We start from the raw sequence: 18365 nt of genomic DNA on the forward strand, positions 1-18365 counted from the left end.
GTCTGCTTGAGGATTCTTTCTCACCCTCTGCCCTTCCCTGTCCCCCACTTGTGCTCTCTCTCTCAAATAAATAAATCTTAAAAAAATGAAATCTTAAGTAATAATAATAATGTGACCAACATCTGGGAGTTTTTAATTTCAATTTCTGAGTTTGGTGCTTTTTCTAACTTTTGATGAGGGCATTAGTTCTCTGCATTTTTTTTTTAAAGGCTTTTGGATTTATGCTTCATTGCAGGGACGGCAAATTAGCATTTGTATCTCAGGAATGTGAAAGCCCACAACCTTATGACTGTTTTCCCATCTATCATATACATTTAAACACATGTAAAGAATGGATTTGTTGTCATCCAAACTTGCCGTGATTGCCCCATCCCAAAGTGGCTGTGTGGTCCGTGTTTCTTTTACTCAATCATAAAATGACATATACATGGTAATCGTGTTTTTAAAAAAGATTCTAAATAGTCTCTACACCCAACAGGGGGTCAAACTTACAACCCCAAGATCAAGAGTCGCATGCTCTACTGACTGAGCCACCTAGGTGCCCCTAAATGGTGATCATTTTAATAGTAACCTAAGATGGGGTGCCTGAGTGGCTCAGTCGGTTGGGCGGCTGCCTTCAGCTCAGGTCATGATCCTGGAGTCCTGGGATTGAGCTCACCGTCAGGCTCCCTGCTCAGTGGAGAATTGCTTCTCCCTCTGCCTGCTGCTCCCCCCGCTTCTGCTTTCTCACTCTCGCTCTTTCTCAAATAAATAAATAAAATCTTTTTAAATATAGTAACCTAAGGGGCACCTGGGTGGCTCAGTGGGTTAAACCTCTGTCTTTAGCTCAGGTCATGATCTCGGGGTCCTGGGATCGAGCCCCACATCGGGCTCTCTGCTTGGCGGGGAGCCTGCTTCCCCCTCTCTCTCTGCCTGCTTCTCTGCCTACTTGGGATCTCTCTCGTCAAATAAATAAATAAAATCTTTAAAAAATAGTAACCTAAGATCAAGCTTCCCACGCTTATTTTTTAATTTAGTATTTTACATATATATTTAAAGATTTTTTTTATTTATTTGAGAGAGAAAGAGAGAGTAGAGAGCACAAGCTGGGGGAGGGGCAGAGGGAGGAGAAGCAGGTTCCCGGCTGAGCAGGGAGCCCAACCACAGCTGTACAGTGGCATTAAATGCATTCACATTGTTGTGCAACCATCACCACCATCCAGCTACAGAACTTTCTCGTCTTGCGACACTGAAAATTTGTATTTATTAAACCTTAACTTCTCATTGCCCTTGGCAGCCACCATTCTACTTTCTGTCTCTGTGAATTTGAATACTCTCAGTACCTCGTATAGGTGGAATCATACAGTATTTGTACTTTTACAACCGGCTTATTTTACTGGCATAATGTTCTAAAGGTTCATCATATTATGACATGTGTGAGAATTTCCTTGATCTGTGATTTCTTACTTTTGCTCGTGTTTCAGGTTCCTTATACAGAGCCTGAACTACTTAGATGAAATTCTCCTCAAATTTGTTTTCCTAAGGGGTGAATGGAGTGTTCCCTAAAAAGCTGAAAAACTGGCTGGTACCCACTGATGTTCATAGTAACAGCATCCACAAGAGCCAAATAATGGAAATAATCCGCATGTCCTTTCACAGATGAATGAATAAAGAAAATGTGGTATATTTATATGATGCAATATTATTTGGCCCTAAAACAGAAGGAAATTCTGACCCATGATATAACATAGGTGAAAACATTTATTAGGGAGTGGGGAGGGGAGGATGAAGCTTCAATATTTAATGGGTACAGTATTTTAGTTTAGTTCAGGAGATGGATGGTGATGATGGTTGCACAACAATGTGAATGTACTTAATGGCACTAAATTATATACTTAAAGATGGGTAAGATGGTATATTTTATATATCACAATTTTGAAATTTAAAAATCCTTACATACACAAAAAACTACTCTGATTACATTACTTTAGCTCTTCACAGAAATAACGTCACAGAACAATTATTACATACTGTATTTTTGGAATTTTAAAAAAGGTTTATTTATTTGAGAGAGAGAGAGAAGGAGAGAGCCCATGCAAGATGGGGAAAGGACAGAAGGGGAGGTAGAGAGAAAATCTAAAGCAAACTCTGCACTGAGTCTGGAGCCTGATGAGGAGTTCAGTCTCACAATCCGAACATTATGACCTGAGCCGAAATGAAGAGTTGGATGCTTAACTGACTGAGCCACCCATGCGCCCTGCATTTTTGGATTTTTAAACAAACTTAGTATAAGAAATAGTAATCTGAAGATAATTTCTACATGTTTGTGAGAGTCACATTTTTCAGTTTATGACTGTTGATGACAATGTCCATTGTTTGTGAAATGCCCAAGTGATACATTCTCCCTTGACTTTAGTTCTAGGATATTTTGCTTTGATGGTGCATTGCTGCTTGCTCTCTTTATGAGATAACAAGAAATCTCCTTTCTCCTTTAGCTGTTAGGAACCGAGAATCACCTTGTATGGTGATTTGTGGTGCATTAGCTATATTCCCTAAAGAATCATTAACCGTCATTAAACAATTCCTGTTTCGACTCGCTATGAACACCATGAGTGAAGCAGCTTGGTTACAGTTCAGTGCCTGCAATCCAGACTGCTGGCCATTGTGACTTTAAACCATTATTTCTCAGTCCAAAATGTCTTAATAGCATGTCTATTCCTATCATCTATCACTCAGATTCTTGTTGTCTTCCATTTCTAGAAGATTATTCTCATATATTTAAAGTTGTTCTAAGGCCTCTCCAAATGCCTGTCATACATGCCATATTGCCTATGTTTTAAATCAGATCATCTCAAACATATCTTCCAAATTTGGTTTAAAGATATCCATACAGATATTTTTCTAGTGCAATATATTAGGCAAAACCAAAAACTTCATTCATATGGACAATGCTCTCCAAACATATATCATAGCCCTAGTATTTTTTTGTCACTTGGGTTCCAAATTTTGGCACTAGCTTTTAACTATCTTTTTTTCTTCCCTCAAATATCCAATCAGCTGTCAAATTCTATAGTTTTGGTCTTCACAGTTGTTTTACATCTGATCTTTCCTTTGTAATCTCAGTGTCATGCTCTCCCATCTTCCTTCTTCAGGACTTTGCAGGTAACCCACTGCCTGCAGTCTCAGTCTGTTTGGGCTGCTAAGATAAAATATCGCAGACTGGGTAGGTTGTAAATAACAGTATGTTTCCCATAGTTCTGGAGGGTGGAATTCTAAGATCAGGGTGCTAGAGTGGTTGGATTCTACTGAAGCTCTCTTACAGGTTGCAGATTGTTGATTTCTCACTGTGTCCCCACATGGTGGAAGGGATGAGGGATCTCTCTACGGTCTCTTTTATAAGGGCACTAATTCTGTTCATAAGGGAAGAGCCCATCTCTAAAATCCATCACATTGAGTATTAGGATTTCAACATATACCTTTTGTGGGGACACATTCAGACCATAGCACTAGATTATTCCTATATTCTTCCAACCAGAGTCTCTGCTATACCTCTCCTCTGTCCAATTGGTTCCCTGTGCTGTTGCCAGATCTGTCTTCACTCTTGACATTTATACAGGCCTTCCAAAATGTGGCTCAAACTAAAGGTCTGGTTCAATTACTACTATTCCTCTAAGTATACTCTAGGCCCATACAAACCAAAGTACTCACTGTTTCCTCAACAGGTCCTGCATTCTCATCTTAATGCTTTGATTCATGTTAGGTCCTGGTGGAAAGTGCTTCTCCCCACCCCATCCCCAATCTCTGCCACTCAGAAATAACTAACCATCTTCTATATGACACCTCCTTAAACTTTTCCTGATCCTATAGATGGGATCTGTTCTGGTTAAACCTCTTCTGGCCTTTTATATCTTGTTGTCTCTTGTGCCAAATGGCATATTGGTCTTACATTAAACTTACTTGTATATTTCTCTTTCCTACCTAAGCTTCTAAATAATGAATCATGGTTCTTTAGCTACTTAGGTTTCGTTATATTTTCTGCTGAGATCAATGTCTTTCTTTCCAAAGGTACACAAAAAGTATTTAATGAATTAAAATAGGCATAACTTCAATATTGGCAACATATCCCAAGAAAATAACTCAAATAGGTGTTTAAAAGGGTGCTATTTGTATAAAAATGTTTTTCTTTCAAAACAGCATATGTTTATTCAGAACATTCTGAACATAAGTAATCCAGAAATTCAACAATAACAGAATGGTTAGAGATAAATTAAGGGCAGGATCCGAATCTAATTCTTCTCCTGTGACTGCCCATAGGGAGTATTTACAGTTTGTTAAATGGCAACGGGATATTACATAGCCAAGTGCTTTGAAATCAGGTTTAGAAAAAAATACCTTTACAAAACGTACGTATGTACGTTTTTCTATTGAAAACCTATGGAAACACGTTGTTAATAATAGATGGGCCGAGAGAGAGTCAGCTGTCACACCTGTACAGTAATTTAAATGGCGTCCTTATACATACTGTGATTCTCACAAGCCTGTGAAGTACGCACGCGAGGCTTCATTAGCTCGGTTTTATGGGTAAGGAAACTGACCCACCGGGGTCAGGAATGATTGACTAAGGCGGAGCCAGGACTTTAGCCTCCGCCTCCCGGACCAGAGTTCTTTCCCCGCCACTCCTCGGCAACCTTGATTGGCGCTGGGGGTCTCGGTTTCCTTTACTTCATCCGCATTCCGTTTGCCAACCCAGCCCAGAGACGTGGGCGGCTGGCTCGTAGCAGGTGCCTGGCGAGGTGCAGGTGCGGCGGCGGCGGCCCAGCTGCGCTTTAGGCCCCCGAGACCATAGAGTCCGGAAGTGCAGCTAGAGCAGCTCCCGGGGGCGCAGCACCCGCTGAGCCCCGGACGGCAAGGGCAGCGCCCGGGCCGGCGGAATGGCTGCAGTGCTGGCCATCAGGGTGGTTGCGGGGCTGGCGGCAGCAGCGCTGGCGGCCGTGCTCTTGGAGCACTATGGGTTGGCGGGTCAGCCCTCACTGCTGCCCCAGCCCCGCGCCTCCAGGAGCCCGCACCCCGCGCCGGGCCCCGGAGCCGGCAACATCTTCTGGGGTCTGCAGGTGACGCAGCGGGAGCAGGGCGAGGGTGGGTGGAGAGCCGTCACGACGCGGTGAGACGCGGGCACTTTCCGCCAGGGTGCGACCTCCGCGACCCCAAACTCCCGGCTGGGGGCTCTGTTCTTCCCTGGAGGGGGGTTCGTTCTTGCGGGGCATCCTTGCCATTTCCTTCCGCCTAGAGAGAGCTGCAGGGTCGCCTGCTGTCCGTGCTGCCTCTTCCTGACTCAGATATCTCTGTTTAATACCTGCTTTCGGCAGATATCCGACATTCACCTGAGCAGGTTTCGTGATCCAGGCAGAGCTGTAGACTTAGAGAAGTTCTGTTCAGAAACTATTGGCATCATTCAACCAGCTCTCGTCCTGGCAACAGGTAGGGAGGGTTGCCGTGCTGTCGCGTTGTTCTATAGTCCGGATGGTAGAATGCTAGCCAGGGCTGCAGCTTTTCACCTGGGTGATGTTGGGAACACTATAGCCCCAGCCCCAGGTGAGTCCTCCTGTAGGGGAGATGGGACATTGTAATTTCCTTTGCCTATGCATAATTGAGTCAAGATCCAAGACCAATCAATGACTTGCCGTAGCAAGGTCTTGTCAAAGCAGTAGAAGCAAGGCTCATGATTCTTCTTAGTACCGTCTGCTGTATTTGTATTCGTTCGTTGTTATAGTTCTGGATTTGAGAGAATTAGGGAAAGCCCTTTAACCACAAATCAAAAGTTTCCTCCCTTCCTTCCCTCCCTCCCCTCCTTCCTTCTCTCTCTCTCTCTCTCTCTCTCTCTGTCTTTTGAGGTTGGGGGAGGGGGAGAGAGAGAATCTCAAGCAGGCTCCAGGCCCAGGGCAGAGCTCACCAGGGATCCATCTCAGGACCCTGAGATCATGACCTGAGCGGAAATCAAGAGTGGGAGGCTTAACTGACTGAGCCAACCAGATGCCCCAAAAGTTATCTTAAAAAAAAAAAAACTAATTTTCCTTTTTTAAAAACAGCATTAGTCGGTTCTTAAAGTGACTTAGGACACTTTTCTTCATCTTTTGGTACTACTTTGACTTGGGTTCTCTAGAATCTTTCAACTCCTATTTGCTTTCTAAATGTGTTGGAGAAAAAGCTAAAGGAGCATCTGTCTTGTCTGTTGGGGGATTCATATCCTACCCACCTTACTGAAACACCTCTGCTGATAACGATGGCTTATCAGTCCTCATTTTATGCAAAACCTCCATTTCAACTGTTTTGTTTTCCAGAAATTTTGGTATTTCATTGCCCAACCACACCTCCAGATCACTTCTTGCTGTAGAATAACACTTGGTCAGATTACATATCCTGATTTTGGGTGTGAAAAATATGGTTGTCATAGATATCAGGCATCTGCCCAGAGTGTTGGAATTTCTTATAGTTTTCATTTTTGTCAGAGTTTCATGATGCATTTTGTACGGCTCTCTTTAAAGATAATTTTTTTCAGAACCCATTTCTAATATCACAGGAAGTTAAATAGGTACTTGCTAACCTATAAGAAACAAATAAAGTCCTTTCAAAATAAGAAATTCCCATTTTGTTTGGCTTGCTTTGAACATAGATGGACTTATAAGTTGTTATGCTTATGTATGTTCAGTACTTTAAGTATCTTTGTTCCTTTGGAGTGCATATGAGGACATTTTTTAACCCCCTTGGGTTTATTTTGCATTGTGATTCAAGTCTTATGTAAATCTACAGGAGACCTGACTGATGCCAAAACAAAGGAACACTTGGGATCCAGGCAGCATGAGGTAGAATGGCAAACTTACCAGGGTATCCTGAAGAAGACAAGGGTCATGGAAAAAACCAAGTGGATTGATGTTAAAGGAAATCATGGTAAGAGTCAAGACCCATATATAATTAAAACTAGATTTTTTTCCCTTCAAGAGCCCAGATTCTCAAGTTTGGAATATAAAATTATAAAATGGGAACTTTGTAACAAGGTTTAGTTATCCCGAAGCCCACAACTATGAAATACAACTCTATTATGTGATTTTAAAACTTCAGATGTCACTTCTAGCCTTTGAGGGGAAAGTTGGGGTGGTCCTTCTTTACATGAAGAAAAACCTCTAGCAAAAACTGTGTGGGAGGGTGTTTAAAAGTATAACCATTTTGGGTGCCTGGCTGGCTCAGTTGGTAGGGCATGCAACCCTTCATCTAGAGTCATGAGTTCAAGCCCTACATTGGGTGTGGAACCTAAAATCAATCAGTCCATACATATATACATTCACACCACATACATAAATACATATATAAAAGTCAATAGATAAACATTTTGCCTAATAGAAGCCACCACCCATAAGTTTATATACTGTATGATTTATGTAACATTCAAGAAAAGGCAAAACTATGGAGAACAGATTGTGGTTGCCAAGGATTGGGTGGGTGGATAGGCTGACTACAAAGAGCCATCATGAGAATTATGGGAGATGATAGAACTGTTCCATTGTGGTGGGTACATGACTGCATTTGTCAAAACCGAAAGAACTGTACATTACAGTGAATGAATTTTACTGTGTATACTTAAAAAAATTAAAATTGCAAACAAATCTCTATGTATGAGGAGAGAAATAGGTAGATAATCCCTTCACATTTTTTACATTATTATTGTAGTGTTAGTAAGGAAATCTCAACAAAATATCCTAACAGTAAGCTTGTTTGTTTTATATAGGTTGACCTTCTTATTGGTTGTTAAGTACTTGATCTGCTTCACTTGATTATTAATTGCTGCTGTATGCCTAATTATAAATACTTTTAAAACTATCATTTTAAACAGATAATTCTCTCTGGTGAAATAGTTTTGGTTTGATCAGAAAATGCTCTCTTTATAAATAGTTCTTACAAAGCAGCTAGGAATTATTAATTGATGATGGGGTATCTGGCTTATAGCTTTCTCTGGTATACTCTGTAAGTCTGGTCCTCCACTTACGATGATTCAGCTTATGATGGCTTGACCTACGATTTTTTTAAAGATTTTATTTGAGAGCGAGAGAGAGTGAGCAAGCAAGAGGGAGAGCAAGTGAGAGAGAGAGAGAAACAGAGAGAGATTGAGCATGAGCAGAGGAAGTGGCAGTGGGAGAAGCAGACTCCTGTCTGAGCAGGGAGCCCAATGCAGGGCTCAGTCCTGGGACTCCAGGATCACGACCTGAGCCAAAGACAAAAGCCTAACCGACTGAGCCACCCACGCACCCCTTGGCTTATAGTTTTTCAACTTTACAATGTATGACGGTGATACACATTCAATAGAAACTGTATTTTTTTTTAAAGATTTTATTTATTTGACAGAGATCACAAGTAGGCAGAGAGGCAGGCAGAGAGAGAGTAAGGGAAGCAGACTCCCTGCTGAACAGAGAGCCCGATGCGGGGCCCTATCCCAGGGCTCTGGGATCATGACCTGAGCCGAAGGCAGAGGCCTTAACCCACTGAGCCACCCAGGCGCCCCGAAACTGTATTTTGAATTTTGAATTTTTATCTTTTCCTGGGCTAGCAATATGCAGTATGATACTCTGGTGATGCTGGACATGACTGCCAGCGTAAAGAGCCATTAACCTTATAACCCATTTTGTGTCTGTGCTTTCATTTTGTTTTTCACTCTCAGATCTTCAGCATGAGATATTCAACACTTTATTATAAAACAGACCTTGTGTTAGATGATTTTGCCCAACTATAGACTAATGTAACCATTCTGAGCATTTTTTACATAGGTGAGGCTAAGCTATGATGATCAGTAGGTTCAGCGTATGAAATGCATTTTCTACTTAAATATTTGCCACTTAAAATGGATTTGTCTGGATGTAACCCCATTGTAAGTTGAAGAAGATCTGAATTTACATTTCCCTTTTTTTTCCTGACCCTGATTAGTGGTACAGGTCAAATTCTTTTGTAATGAAAAGCAAGCCTGTACATAATAAAAAAGTTTTTCAAGCCAAGCTACTGATTTATTTCAAGTAATAAATATCAGACTCTTGTGATTAGATCTTGTGAACAGAGCTCATCCTTTGGAGTTCATGATAATCTAATTCTATTTATATAAGGACAAATGCTTACTGTATGTGTTTATGTTTATGTATTATGTTAAGATAGGAAGAAACTAGTTTTTATTAAAATTTAACTATAACAGTATTATTCTCTTACATAGTAAGAGGATTGCATACACAATAATAACTCTTTTAGCCTAAATTGGACTTAACAGCTTATTCTCTGAAGTTATTAGAAATGTAGTGGATTCTTAGAATTCCAAGCTGGTAAGAAATTTTAGTTATTGCAACCAGACAATCAAGCTCTGTGAAATCATTATATTTCCAGGTAAGTGTTCTATAACATCCTTTACCTTACCTCTTACCATTATATAATTCCTTTCTTATTGAATCTTTAGGATTTAAGAAGAGATGGCCTTAGGTCCTGTTATCAAAGTGATCAGCTGTTTAGAAACACTTAGCATGGATCCATGTATCAGTCATGATTAAAACATGATTAAAATAGCAGCAACACCGTCCAGTCTTAGAACTGCAAATTCATGTGTTCTGAATAGTACATAATATGAAAGTATTTCTTGTTCTCTAGTATACTAGTACCTTATATAAGTTTTCAGATAAAATGAATTCTGTTACCAAGTTTTAAAAACTATCAGGCTAATTTATTGGCATTCTGCCATGTAAAGTGTTATTGAAAGTATTGTCATTTTTCTTTAGTTGTTAAGATGTTTATATTTTTGTTTTTAATATAGATGATGTTTGTTCTTTTTTTTTCTGTGTGCTTTTTTCCCCCCAAATTTTTATTTAAATTCCATTTAGTTAGCATATAGTATAATATTGGTAGAGTAGAATTTAGTGATTCATTGTTCTTTTCTTTTTAATTAGATGCATTCAACATTCCAAGTCTGGACAGTGTCGAGAATTATTACAGGTACTGTAGTAAACAGAACACAGACCATGAAGTAGTACAAGAGGGGTGCAGTCAAGTCAGTGAATGAGTGAAAACATTTTTTTTGGTTTTTTTTTTTTTAAGATTTTATTTATTTATTTGACACACAGAGAGAGATCACAAGTAGGCAGAGAGGTAGGCAGAGAGAGAGGGGGAAGCAGGCTTCCCACTGAGCAGAGAGCCCAATACGGGGCTCAATTTCAGGATCCTGGGATCATGACCTGAGCTGAAGGCAGAGGCTTAACCCACTGAGCCACCTAGGTGCCCTGAGTGAAAACATTTTTTAACAGAAGAACCTCTAGTAACTTAGAATTTTTGTGTGTGTGACATATTCAGTTCCTTTTTTCCCAAGACTTTTTCTTTCCTTTAATTCCTTTTATCTCATATACTTTATGCTTTTTATTGGCTAATGATACTTTAAATATTTCACACAAACTTTTTTCCTGCCATTGATATAGAGAAGAAGTCATTTTTTTATTTGAATTTTTTTACTTGGATATAATTGACATATAACATTATATTCATTTTAGGTATACAATGCAATGATTTGATAGTTGTATGTATTATGGAATGGTAACCATAATACGTTTAGTTAACACCCATCACCATACATAGTTAAGAAACTTTTTTTTTTCTTGTGACTACTTTCAAATATATAATAGGGTGTGTTTGACTGTAGTCACCATGCTGTAGCAGAAGTCACTTAGATTAGAGCTTGTTACCAGAGTACTATGGATTTTAGGAATACTGAGTAACTGATTCTCTGAGCCTCTAGAGTGGGTGAGGAGCCCAGTTGGTCACCCTGGTTGCTTTGTCCATTTATCCCAGTATGTCACAGAAATATTAAGATTTTCTTTATATGCCATGAATGTGAAAAAGGCTATGAATATGAAAGGTTCTTTGAGTTAGAAAACCAGCTCTCTAGTTACAAAGTGTTCGGGTTCTTTTAGTTGCAGTTTCACTTCAGTTCTAGGGTATTCCACAGCTTTGTCCTACATTGACCATTACTCAAGTAGTGAGAATTTGTTGAGAGCCCATCATTAGCTGGATAGCGTGAGAGATACAAGAGCTAATATTTAAAAATATGGCCTCTACCCTCAAGGAAGTCCAGTTAAGGGAGATAAGAATTGTTTGGGAAACAATTAGAAAAGAACATGAAGGGATGACTGATGAAATGCTACATTATTTGGTACACATGATAATCACTATGAGAAATCGGAAAGGGCAGAAGTTAATATGGGCTAGACATAGAGGAGACTTTATTTTATTATTGAGATATAATTGACATGTAAAATTGTATAAGATTAAGATGTATAACATGTTCACGTGATGCATTTATATGTTGCGAAATGAGGACACCATAGAGTTAGCTAATATCTCAATTACCATCATATAATTATCATTTTCTTGTGGTAGGAATAATTAAGATCTAGTCTCTTGGTGACTTTGAAGTTTATAAAATGGTACTTTTGATTATAATTATCATGCTGTGCAGTGGATCTCCAGAACTTATGTAGCTACAAGTTGCAAGTTAGGACTTTATAAAAGAAGCAAAAATTGTGTCCAGCCTTAAGAGAAAGATTACATTTGGAGAAGTAAGAAATTTTGAGGGGTATATTTTAGGCAAAACCCCAGAGTTTTAAAAGCTAGAATGAGCTTTTAGGGACAGTAAGGAAACTGGTATCACCAGAATAAAGGTTCATTTTGAGGCCTGGTATGACATTGGGTAGGTAGCTTAGGGCCAGTTAACAAGGTCTTAAGTGACAAGTGTAGAAATTTAGATGTGTTGGGTAATGGTTCATAATCCAGTATAGATTCCTAAGGAGACAAGTCACATAATGAAATAATACTTTATAAAGGGCAATCACACAACAAAAAAGAAAAAAGATAGGGATAATAAGCAAAAAACACGGAGATTGGAGTTTTGTAGAATAGAGGAGTCCTGTAATAGTCCAGGCATGATATGGAAGGCCTATTTCTGAAATGTATAGGAGATATACCCCATCTAATGAAGTCCATAGATATGGGGACAGTGTCATCAGCTGGAGGGTGGCAGGTCAAACAGCATTGGTTAACATATAATTAGAGTCACCATAACTTGGAGGACGAAGTTGTCCTTTTTCAATGTGAGAAAGGAAAAGGTCGGAGATGGAAATCTTTCATTTTCTTTTTTTAAAAATTAAATTAAATTTCTTTTCAGTGTTCCAAAATTCATTGTTTATGCACCTCACCCACTGCTCCATGCAATACGTGCCCTCCTTAATACCCACCACGAGGCTCACCCAACCCCCCAACCCCTTCCACTCCAAAACCCTCAGTTTGTTTCTCAGAGTCCACAGTCTCTCATGGCTCATCTCCCCCTCTGATTTCCCCTAACTCACTTCTCCTCTCTATCTCCCAATGTCCTCCGTGTTATTCCTTATGCTCCACAAGTAAGTGAAACCATAAAATAATTCACTCTCTCTGCTTGACTTACTTCGCTCAGCATAATCTCTTCCAATCCCGTCCATGTTGATAACAAAAGTTGGGTATTCATCCTTTCTGATGGAGGCATAATACTCTATTATATATATAGACCATATCTTCTTTATCCATTTGTCTGTTGAGGGGCATCTTGGTTCTTTCCACAGTTTGGCAACTGTGGCCATTGCTGCTATGAACATTGGGGTACAGATGGCCCTTTTATTCACTACATCTGTATCTTTGGGGTAAATACCCAGTAGTGCAATTGCAGGGTCTATTTTTAATTTCTTAAGGGACCTCCACACTATTTTCCAAAGTGGCTGCACCAATTTGCATTCCCACCAACAGTGTAAGAGGGTTCCCCTTTCTCCACATCCTCTCCAACACATGTTGTTTCCTGTCTTGTTGATTTTGGTCATTCTAACTTGTGTAAGGTGGTATCTCAATGTGGTTTTGATTTGAATCTCCCTGATGGCTAATGATGAACATTTTTTCATGTGTCTGTTAGCCATTTGTATGTCTTGTTTGGAGAACTGTCTGTTCATGTCTTCTGCCCATTTTTTTGATGTGATTATCTGTTTTGTGTGTGTTGAGTTTGAGGAGTTCTTTATAGATTTTGGATATCAGCCCTTTGTCTGTAGTGTCATTTGCGAATATCTTCTCCCATTCTGTGGGCTGCGTCTTTGTTTTGTTGACTGTTTCCTTTGCTGTGCAGAAACTTTTTATCTTGATGAAGTCCCAAAAGTTCATTTTCGCTTTTGTTTCCTTTGCCTTTGGGGACATGTCTTGAAAGAAGTTGCTGTGGCTGATGTCAAAGAGGTTACTGCCTATGTTCTCCTCTAGGATTTTGATAGATTCCTACCTCACGTTGAGGTCTTTTATCCACATATATTCCTACATTTATTCCACATTTATTCCTACCTCACGTTGAGGTCTTTCGAGTTTATATTTGTGTATGGTGTAAGAGAATGGTCGAGTTTCATTCTTCTATCCATAGTTGTCCAATTTTCCCAGCACCATTTATTGAAGAGACTGTCTTTTTTCTACTGTATATTTTTTCCTGCTTTGTCAAAGATTATTTGACCATAGAGTTGTGGGTCCATATCTGGGCTCTCTACTCTGTTCCACTGGTCTATGTGTCTGTTTTTGTGCCAATACCATGCTGTCTAGGTGATCACAGCTTTGTAGTAAAGCTTGAAATCAGGCAACGTGATGCCCCCAGTTTTGTTTTTCTTTTTCAACATTTCCTTAGCAATTCAGGGTCTCTTCTGGTTCCATACAAATTTTAGGATTGTCATAAAATCTATCTATAAAAAACCCACAGCGAATATCATCCTCAATGGGAAAAAGCTGACAGCCTTCCCTTTGAGATCAGGAACATGACAAGGATGTCCACTCTCACCACTGTTGTTCAACATAGTACTAGAAGGCCTAGCAATAGCAATCAGACAACAAAAAGAAATAAAAGGTATTCAAATTGGCAAAGGAGAAGTCAAACTCTTTCTCTTTGCAGATGACATAATACTTTATATGGAAAACCCAAAAAACTCCACCCCCAAACTACTAGAGCAATTCAGTAATGTGGCAGGATATAAAATCAATTGCTTTCTTATACACTAACAAAAAATATAGAAAGGGAAATTAGAGAATCGATTCCATTTACTATAGCACCAGGAACCATAAGATACCTGGGAATAAACCTAACCAAAGAGGTAAAGGATTTATACTCGAGGAACTACAGAACACTCGTGAAAGAAATTGAAGGAGACACAAAAAGATTTAAGAGTATTTCATGTCATGGATCAGAAGAATAAACATTGTTAAAATGTCTATACTGCCTAGAGCAATCTATACTTTCAGTGCCATCCCAATCAAAATTCCACTGGCATTTTTCAAATAGCAGGAACAAACTATCTTTCATTTTCTATTATCTATTTGTATCTTTCATGGTGACTGTGGAATGGAACTAGGGAACATTTTCAAGGAAGAATTAACAGGACTTTGGGTCTGACTGGTTATCTGGAGGGTAAAGCTATTAGTCACTTGAAGGTTTCTTACCTTTATATTTTTGTATCTAAGCACCTAAACTCTATCTGAATTTTTAATAAGCAGCATTTTAACAGCCTGAAATATGGACATTACAGATATATCAACCAATCAAAAATCCTTTTTTTTAAGGATTTTATTTATTTGTCAGAGAGGGAGAGCAAGAGAGTGAGCACAAGCAGGGAGAATAGCAGGCAGAGGCAGAAGCAGGCTCCCCGCTGAGCAAGGAGCCCAATGTGGGACTCAGTCCTAGGAGTCTGGGATCATGACCTGACCCAAAGGCAGATGCTTAACTGACTGAGTCACCCAGGGGTGACTGAACGAAAAAAATCTTTTTTTTTCTCCTAAAAACAAACACTCATATTTGTTTATTTGCATAACATGGTACTGTGATTTTTTAAAAAAAAAATTTAAATTTTTTCAGTGTTCCAAGATTCATTGTTTATGCACCACACCCAATGCTCCATGCAATATGTGCCCTCCTTAATACCCACCACCAGGCTCACCCATCCTCCCACCCCCCTTCCTTCCAAAACCCTCAGTTTGTTTCTCAGAGAACATAGTCTCTCGAAAGTCAATTATCATATGGTTTCACTTGTGAGCATAAGGAATAATATGGAGGACAGTAGGAGAAGGAAAGGAAAAGTGAATTGGGGTGAACAAAAAAATCTTAAAGCTAAATCTTGATCTTACAAATCCCCCAGAGAATGTCAAAATCCATAATTCAAAAAATGTTAATAGCTATCATATATTTTAATCTCTATTTTCAAGTAGTTGGGTTGATAGTTGATTTTAATGTGTTAAAAATGTAGGAAAGGAAACAATATATGTGAGATTATAAGATCCTAAAGAATAACTGAAAACAAATTAAGCAGGAAAAATATAAATAAAAATTTTACTGAGAAAAAAACTTGAAATAGAAAATTTTATTTTATTTAAAGATTTTATTTATTCATTTGACAGAGAGAAACAGCAAGAGAGGGAACACAAGCAGGGGGAGTGGGAGAGGGAGAAGCAGGCTCCCCGCTGAGCAGGGAGCCCGATGCAGGGCTAAACCCCAGGACCCTGGGATCATGACTCAAGCCAAAGGCAGACGCTCAACCAACTGAGCCACCCAGGCGCCCTGAAAAATTTTATTTTTTTAATAGATTTTATTTATTTATTTCAGAGAGGGAGAGTGTGCACATGCGTGAGCCCATGTGACCAGGGGAGGAGCAGAGGGAAAGGGATAAACAGACTCTGTGCTGAGTGCCAAGCCCAGTGCCGGGCTGGATCCTATGACCCTGAGATCATGACCTGAGCTGAAATCAAGAGTCGCTCGCTTAACTGACTGAACCAGGTGCCTCCCAAAATAGAAAATTTAAAAATACCAGGAAGGGAGGCAATAGAGCTAATTGACTTTTAATTATACTGTCTGTGATAATCTATTTATTTTATGATAGATTAGATGGCTATCATGGCTCAAATATAGCTCCCCGATAGCACATTAGGTTTCAGGAGTTTATTTGTATTTTTCCCTATGTGCCTTATCTATTTTCTTATAATGTTTTGACATTTGAATAATATAGGTATGTCCCCAATCTATACCTTCCTTCACATTTATTCAACAAATACTAATGAGTTCCTACACTGTGTACTGTGTTACCTACCCTCTCCCCCTGTTCTTCATTCTCCAACCTTACAGACACCTGAACACTGTTAATACTTAGGTAGTGAGGACTTTCATTACTGAATGTATACCCCGTGTATGTTACAGATGTATTTTTAGGAACTGAAGAAGATTTACTGACTCAGACCTAGCTAACATTTTTCTCCTGGCTTGATGACTTCATCTTTGCAAGGCTTTTTTGTGAGTTAAGTCTCTGTAATCCTCTTTCAGGATGCAAATACCTTTTATATCCCATTACTCCAAGAATTCTGCTAGGTACTTTAGTAGGTCCTCACTAAATTTTTCAATGATGGATAAGTACCATTTCACTGGATTCTGATTGATCTCTCTTTAAATGTTCAGTGGATTGCCTAAACTAGCCATCTCCTTCTCTGCTTTGCTTGATGACCTTGTATTTGGTTACTTATGAATTAGTTTGCCTAAATCTTTGTAGACAATGGGAAAAAAAATCTTTAAAATTTTCTTTAATCAGCTTATTGTGAATAGTTGATGTATTTCTCTGTCAGATTAGGAAATGATCAAAGGGAGGCAAAATATAGTGTGATATACGGGGAGGAATTTAAACTCATTCTGTTTTTTTATGATTGTGCTAAAACTTTCCTGTCTTGTATTTTTTAGGAAATATTCTGCTGTACATAAGGATGGCTCTTTCCATTATGTCCACAGTACTCCCTTTGGAAACTATTCTTTCATCTCTTTGGATGCCACCCCAAATCCAGGGCCTAAGAGACCCTATAATTTCTTTGGAATTTTAGATGAGGTACAGTAAAAATCTACCTTCCCTTTGTAGCTAACCTATTTTGTTTTTTCTTGGATAAATGTGGCTCACTTAAGGTTATCTAAGTAAACCAGTTCTTATCCAGAAATTCTTGCGAAAAATTTTACTGTGGTTACAAGTATGGCTAGAAGAAATCACTGGCTACTTGAGCACTATCATTGCTATCCCTGTTCTAGTCCCAAAATCTCATAAAGAAGTATCTCACATTTTATATTTATTCCGTAAACATTTATTAAATATGTACTAACTGCAGCATGCTCTTTGCAAGGTGCAGGGCATACAGCTTTTATACTATGGGGTATATTCCTAAATCCCCACAGTTGCCATTTCTAACTAATGGACTCTATTTGTTTTAATAAAAGAAGGACAACCACTGAAGTAAATAAATTTCCATTAAAGCAAGTGAGGTGAAAACCGTTGCTGGATTAAAACTGTCTAGAAAGTCATATCTGAGACCCTCCCATTATTTCTTAGTACAACAGATGTCAGCTCACTAACAAGCACATGCCCGTAGGCAAGACATATGTGCCTGCCTATAAGCATACAAGAGCGATAAGATCAAGTCACTTGCCTCTTAGAATATTTACTGTAGGGACGCCTGGGTGGCTCAGTTGGTTAAGCGGCTGCCTTCGGCTCAGGTCATGATCCCAGCGTCCTGGGATCGAGTCCCACATCAGCCTCCTTGCTCAGCAGGGAGCCTGCTTCTCCCTCTGCCTCTGCCTGCCTCTCTGTCTGTCTGTGCTCGCTCGCTCTCCGTCTGTCTCTCTGACAAATAAATAAATAAAATATTTAAAAAAAAAAAAAAAGAATATTTACTGTAGTGGAGGGGAGTAAGACTAGTGCAGAAATAACTATAATAAAGGGCAGAATTTGCTAAGTGCTGAGAGAGATTCAAAGTGATACGAGGGTTCAGAAGACCTTGAAATCAAGTGAATAGACTATTGTGAGATGCATTGTGTTATACTACACATTTTATTTAATGAAGGTATATTTTGTTTCTTATCTCCCAACTGTCTTTTTTTTTTTTTTTAAAGATTTTATTTATTTATTTGTCAGAGAGAGAGTACACACAAGCAGGCAGAGAGGCAGGCAGAGGCAGGGAGAGAAGCAGGCTCCCTGCTGAGCAAGGAGCCCGATGTGGGACTCGATCCCAGGACCCTGGGATCATGACCTGAGCTGAAGGCAGCGGCTTAACCAACTGAGCCACCCAGGCGTCCCATATCTCCCAACTGTCTTTAGACAGTTTTTTAACTTATTATTTTAAAGCCTACTCCTTAGAGCAGTGTTTTTTAATATACAATTCAAAGATCATCTGCATGAAAATCAGTTGGACTCATAAAATGCAGATTCTCAGACTTCCCCCAAGACTTGTCAAATTAGAAATCCTGAAGGTATGGT

The 18365-nt window shown here is 39.3% G+C and overlaps 1 protein-coding gene across 3 annotated transcripts in view; it reads left to right on the forward strand.

Moving 5' to 3' along the window:
- The window catches only part of TMEM62 (transmembrane protein 62), a 53081-nt gene that overhangs the window by 12017 nt on the left and 22699 nt on the right, over window positions 1–18365 (forward strand). The window contains exons 1-5 of one of the 3 annotated variants that reach the window (XM_080807709.1): window positions 4728–5090; window positions 5346–5457; window positions 6787–6924; window positions 9948–9993; window positions 16808–16949. In XM_080807709.1, coding sequence (XP_080663835.1) covers window positions 4911–5090; window positions 5346–5457; window positions 6787–6924; window positions 9948–9993; window positions 16808–16949 — 618 coding nt within the window. In that variant the 5' untranslated portion in view covers window positions 4728–4910. Of the gene's footprint in view, window positions 1–4727; window positions 5091–5345; window positions 5458–6786; window positions 6925–9947; window positions 9994–16807; window positions 16950–18365 lie in introns of those variants that run through there. The other 2 variants (XM_080807711.1, XM_080807710.1) reach the window with 2 other exon arrangements.

The sequence above is a fragment of the Martes martes genome (assembly GCF_963455335.1).
Source record: "Martes martes genome assembly, chromosome: 7".
NCBI lineage: Eukaryota > Metazoa > Chordata > Mammalia > Carnivora > Mustelidae > Martes > Martes martes.